This window comes from Bidens hawaiensis, unplaced genomic scaffold, assembly GCF_021521415.1.
Source record: "Bidens hawaiensis isolate Kalapana, Puna unplaced genomic scaffold, B.hawaiensis_p1.1 tig00065082_1, whole genome shotgun sequence".
In the NCBI taxonomy this organism is placed as follows: Eukaryota; Viridiplantae; Streptophyta; class Magnoliopsida; order Asterales; family Asteraceae; genus Bidens; species Bidens hawaiensis.
This window is the reverse complement of record NW_027501617.1, coordinates 28828-35293: the sequence shown is the minus strand read 5'-3', so window position 1 is coordinate 35293 and position 6466 is coordinate 28828. Positions and strand designations below refer to the sequence as shown.

The 6466-nt window shown below is 37.8% G+C and overlaps 1 protein-coding gene across 1 annotated transcript; it reads right to left on the bottom strand.

The window, feature by feature from the left end:
* Positions 1 to 1144: 1144 nt before the first annotated feature.
* LOC143604416 (dof zinc finger protein DOF4.1-like) lies at positions 1145 to 1795 on the bottom strand. Its single transcript, XM_077080906.1, has one exon. It carries the CDS (start codon positions 1793 to 1795, stop codon positions 1145 to 1147), a length of 651 nt encoding a protein of 216 aa, XP_076937021.1.
* Between the last annotated feature and the right edge of the window lie 4671 nt (positions 1796 to 6466).

Below are 6466 nucleotides of genomic sequence, written 5' to 3'. Positions count from 1 at the left end.
GCATAATATCTGTCAAGAGAGAAGGCATAATCATGAAAAGGAAAATGATTTGTCAGGAAATGCGCATTTTAATAGCTCCACATTACTAGTTTGATGGAGTCTAAATAAGTGCTACGTATCTTTAGAATCGCACTACGTACTAATCAAAAGAGTATCACAGGCTGTCAATTCTATCGGTAAAGGTGGTTACTGACGGTAATCAACCGTAAACTGTTGTTGGAAGAAAATTGTCATGGGTTATCTACTATTTGCGATAAATTATATTAGCGACCAGTGGCGAAGCTTGGACGCGAGCGTCGGGGGGGGGGGGGGGGCGAACTCAAAATGCATTAAAAAAATCATAAACGAGGGGGGCGGACTCAAAATTCGGGCGAAAAATGGTAATTAATTTACACTACGTATAAAATTTTTGGGCGAAAAACGGATACATTTATACTACTACGAAAAAAACAGGGCAGGTTGGGCTCAAATTATCGACAAAAAACGGGTAAATTTACACTACGTATAAAGGGCGGAAAACGGATACATTTACACTGCCACGCAAAAAAACAGGGGGGGCCGGGGCCACCCCTGGCCCTAATGAAACTTCGCCATTGTTAGCGACATATCACCCGTCCCGGTGTTTTGTCAGTATTTTATCAGCATTTGTTGGTATAGCCCATGAATAGAATCACTTAGGTAATCTGTAAGTAACTACTGACGGAATACTGGCGGAATGATGTACTAATGTATAATTCTTTTACTTATTAAAATTTTGTTGTAACCGTAAGTAATTAAAAGCCGATGGAAGATAGCCGTGCGAAAGTACTTTGACAACTTTTACCTAAAAGGATCCTACTCATAAATACATTGATGATCGTAATTTTTAAAATGCAAAACATACCAAACGCAAAGAAGATTGCTAAAATCAAACCCATATGATCACCCTCTATTCTATTGTTCTATACCAATCACCCAAACAAAAAACTCTGAAATGATGACCAAAACTTATGCTTTCAGAAATACTTACCAAAACATGATATATAAAGATTTAGAGCAGCATTACTTTCAATCAAAAGAAAATAAAAACAAACTCACTAGATCATATAGATGTACGTTTCACCCAACATTTAGATGGTATACTGTATATATCCAGTTGTTTTGGCTAGATCAAAGAACTAGACGGAACCGAAATATTGCTTGCTGTAGGATCATGCCACTCTCCACCATCACCACCAGATATGGTCCATAGAAAAGAAGTTGGATCAGATGTTTCTAAGGCTTTAAATATTTGATCATTATCATTCTGACCATCTAAATTACTAGTATTAATCCAATCCGTGCGGCTTTTCGGTATCTCCATTTGAACTTCATTCACATGTGAAGCACCCCCATCCCCACATGGTGCAAACCCTGGATATGCTGGTTGTTGCTGAAGATTTGAAGCTAAAAGAGAAGACATCGTATGATCACTGGGATGATTTGAAAATGGATCTGATGATGAGACCCTGGCATTGAATCTTAAGTATTTAGGGTTTTCATTCAAAGGTGTGGAGTGATGAAGATTAGGGTTAGGGTTTGGACTATGATCAAGAGTTGTGAATGTTCTCTTGTTCTTCCTACAACCACCACCGACAGGAACATTTCTTAAGGTGCCACCCCTTGTCCAATACCTCTTGCAAGCTTTGCAATAATGTCTAGGCTGTGACAAATTGTAGTTGTTGTAATAGCAAAACTTGGTGTTCAAGGAACCGCATCGCGGGCACTTCAAGACCGTTTGATTTTGATGTGCAATTGGTTTTTCTGCTGAAGCCATGATCAGTACTTTCAGCTTATCCAACTCAAACTTTGAAAAAGATGTGAAAGAATTAGAGAAAGTAATAAAGTTTTAATTTTTTTTTTAAAAGGATGAAGAAGGAGATCAAAAACAGTACACAGATAGGCACATATCCTTCTTCCCAATGCTAGAAAACAAATGGACGAGTCACATTCTGTGGCCACTGTTTGGAATTGAGAGATGAGTTGGAGGATTTTAAATTCTTTGTTTGTTTAATAATCTACAGCTTGTAAAAGTTGCATCAAGCAGTAAAGAGACAAAGAACAGGTATGTGTTGTCTATCTTTTATTAGCATGAGAGAGGGATAATGACAGGAAATTAAGTCTCACTTTAATTAGTTGCACGTGAATATTGGTAGATTAAGATTTAAGATGGCAATTTAGATAGGGTTAAGGGGTCCTACTAGTTTAAGGATCACATTTACAAACGTACTATTTCGGAGGGGTCGAAACAAATGATAATAGAACCGTCAATCTTATACGGTTTGCTTATATATATGACAACTATTTATCAATAGTTCACAAGAATCACATTCTAAGTTTGTCCGAAAATAGCTCACTAGGTATCAATATTCGATTTGGTTATGAGCTGTCTCATCTCGGTCTGTAAACATTCCAAGTTTAAATTTGACCCTGGCTGGATGACTTAGTAGCGACTTCTCAATTATTTTTTTAATGTTGGCAATGTATAATGTATATTATGTATTAATTATGTTGTGTGTGTGCGTGTCTATATATAGATAGACAAAAATCAATGGTTCATGCCGTAATGACTCGATTGGTTCACAACATTCATCAAAACACACTCAAAACCATTTCAACAGCGGTTAAAATAACCACTTACTTACACCCATGGCCATATTCACACCAGTCCAGCGTTCTTAGACCATCCGTAATGGGACGTTAATTCAGTTGTTTCACAGTAGAACACGCCCACACATCCAATACATATTGACGTTAAATAGGCTTAATTTTTGTGTGGCGTGTTTTAAAAAATGCCATTGCGAATTTATGATCCATTAATATTTTATTATGGGAAAATACAAACAACCGTTTCAAGCATTAATTGCATTAATATCTTCTAGAAATAGCAAATGTAACTTTTTATGTTTTATATTTATTTAAGGGATATGTTATTCGTACACTCTTTGGTTATCCATACACCCTACATATGATTGTACAGGGGCTATACTATCGTATGGAACCTTACTTGAAAGGGTGTGTGAAGAAGTCAAAGGATATATGAATAACCAAAGCCAAAGCCTTATTTAAAAACAATTGAATGAAAAGATGATTAAACCTTTTCTTTTAACCAAATAGTCCATCTTAAACCTTCCATGACATTCCATTTGAAATGAAATTGTTTATAAATGCTCCATTTAATTTGGAAGGCTCAACATGCGAACGTTTTCAACTAGAGATTAGTTTGAAATGAAGTATTTGAAATAATTTTATGTTTTATTAAGTTTGTATTTTTAATGAAGTATTTTAAGTTTTTTATTAAGTATTTTTAGGTTTCCTTTTAAATTTATAATTGAATAAAACGATCATAGAAGTTTCTAATTATTGATTGAAAGTGTATGACACAGGCTTAGACCACTACATATTTTTTGGCTAAAAATTCCTCCGCTGAAATGACGTCCACATGACAGTAAATACCCCTAAAATGCTTTAATTCTTAGGCTGAGGGGTGTGGGGGGCTCTAACGGGGGCGCGAGTGGGGGCTCCAGCCAATAATATTGTGACGTGTGGCAGAGAGAGAAACTGGATAAGATGGGTGTTGGAGCCCCCGCTGGAGCCCCTGGCCCTGGTGTGGAGGGGCGCGAGCAGGGGCTCCAGCGGATTTTTTTTTTATTTTTTTATAAATATATTCAAAAAACGTATTATTAAAAAAACTCATAAATTATTAAAAAAAAAACACACTTTTTTTTTAAAATTCAAATTACAAAAAAAACATACTAAAAATTAAACAAACAATAATACTTAATAATAACACTAATCTAATACAAGATCATCGGGTCGCCTCTCCCACAAATGTTCAACCAACTCATGTCGAAGCTCCCCGTGTATCTCACGGCTCTTGATATTTGCTATGTTGTGAAGTTTTTGTTGATCACTGATTGTGGATGGTTGTGGCGGAATGTCACCTTGGTAGTTTTGGCAGATAGCTTTGCCCTCGTCTTCTAACGTCATGTTGTGTAGGATCAGACACGTGTATACGACGTCCGTTATCCTCTCCCGAGTCCAATAACGTATCGGGTTCGCCAGAACATAATATTGTTTTTTTATAGCTCCAAAAGCTCTTTCAATATCTTTTCTAGCAGACTCTTGCTTCTTCGTAAAATACTTCCGTTTGTCGGCGATTGGATCTGTAAAAGCTTGAACTAACAAAGCCCATTCGTTGTAAATACCATCGACCAGATAGTACCCGTACTTGAAGAGTTCTCCATTTGCAACAAAAGATTGAGGTGATTCAACCCCGTCGATAAGGTCGTTGATCAAATTTGACTGATCGATAACATTAAGATCGTTATTTGACCCAGCAACACCAAAAAAAGCATGCCAAAACCAAAGATCCTGTGACACCGCCGCCTCAAGTATAAGGGTCGGCCCTTCATGATCACCACGGTGGAACTGACCTCGCCAGGCCGTTGGACACATAGCCCATCCAACATGCGTACAATCGATGCTACCTAGCATCCCAGGAAAACCATGTTTTTCTGCGTGCACCTCATATATGCGTTGGATGTCATACATTGTAGGTTTACGCAGATATCTCCGAGCGTAAGTCGATATGACTCCTACGTACAATATACATTACAAAATTAATGTCATACATTGGTTGATATTTAATAAAAAGTAAAATTAATGTTTTTTACCTTGGCAGAAAAAATGAAGGGATTCACGTGCAACCCTTTTCGACATCTGTAAATACTCATCCAAAGCGTCCGACGAGATGCCGTACGCTAATTGACGGATAGCATCCGTGCATTTTTGAAGAGGGGTAAAACCGGGGAGACCCCTAGCATCCTCCCTTTGTTGAAAAAAGGGATACCGTGCCTCTAAATCACTTGCTATACGCATGAACAATTGCCTGCTCATTCGGAAACGAGTTCGAAAATCCGACTCCGCATATACCGGTTGAGGGCTAAAATAATGCCTAATCAAAGTATCGTTAGCACCCGATCGATCACGATCACGAGGTGGTGCTCTAACCCTCGGGTGTCGAGGTTGATGGGCTTGATTTTGCAAGAGATTGACCACGGTTGCGGTCAAAACTCCCCCTACATGAAGAAGCAAATCATCCTCTTCGGAGGAGTCGGAATCAGACGAGTACGACGACATTATTTTTAAAAAAGAAATTGGGAAGATGGGTTGATTTTGGGTTTTTTTTTGAAGTTGTGGTAATTGATTTATATGAAATTGGTTATATATAGGAAGAAAAAACTTTTTTTTTTATTAAATTATGAGCCCAACGGCTCAATTAAATGATCCAACGGCTATGTCACGTCTCCCAATGCTCCTTTACGCCACCTTTCTCCCGCGACCCACCTTGCGCCCGCCTTGTTTTCCGCGCTCGCGCCCCTCTCGCGCCCCTCTCGCGCCTCGGTGGTGTGGTGCTCGCGCCTGGGGGCGCGAGCGGAGAGGCTCTCGCGCCCCCGCTGAAGCCCCACACCCCTCAGCCTTATGGTCTTGATGCCTAGCTAATATTTAGGTCATTTAAAAAAAATCCATACACGTAATAATTTTAAGTTAAAATGAGCAAACCATAAAACACCCTTGAAGTTTTGTTAAATCAATCAAATTATCAAAGTTAGCATCAACAAACATTAAGAATTAAATTGTAGAAATCCATTACTACTAGAATCTAGTTTATCAATTACCATAAAACTAAAAAAATCTAGACGTACATGAGATATCATGATGATTTGTGGTTGAAATAACTACTATAAAACTATCATTAACTAAAAATGCTCAACGGTGCGCTGAAGTCTATTGGTAATTACTAAGGAATCAGTTATGGTTCCGACTAAAAAAAAATGCAACTCATAAAATTCGTTGGCAGTCCCTTGTAAGTTGTAAGTACCAATGAATAATCTAAATCAATAATCGAAATAGGAACTTAATTTCACTGACAGATTGATCACCGATGTGGTAAGTTCTTTTGATCACACCATTTTATGTTGTCGGGTGGAAACAACATACTCCTTCTGGACTTTCCTCGATAATCTGTCATTAATGGTATTTAACTCAAATGTAGTCGAAATTGGCTTACGTGGTTGTCGATTTTTGTTCCAAACTATTACATGTATGTCCCTGCCATGTGAAACTAGGTTCTACATGTCACACCTCAACCTACGGCGGAATATGTCGGGGCGCGACGTAATTGTATCATAGCTCAAAAGACACTAAAATAAATACACGTGTCAATATCTAAATTATTAAATTCATATAATTCAAGTACGCAAAAGCACAAACATTGTCTCATGGAAATAAACATTACAATTAAATAGAAAGAAATAAATAAGTCCTTAATTCATGCATCCTAAGGTCCAACTAGTCTTTAATCCCTTGTTTCTGCATCCAATATAGCTACCTGCGCCATGCGGGAAAATACATTTATAGATAGGAAAATATGACATGAAATCAC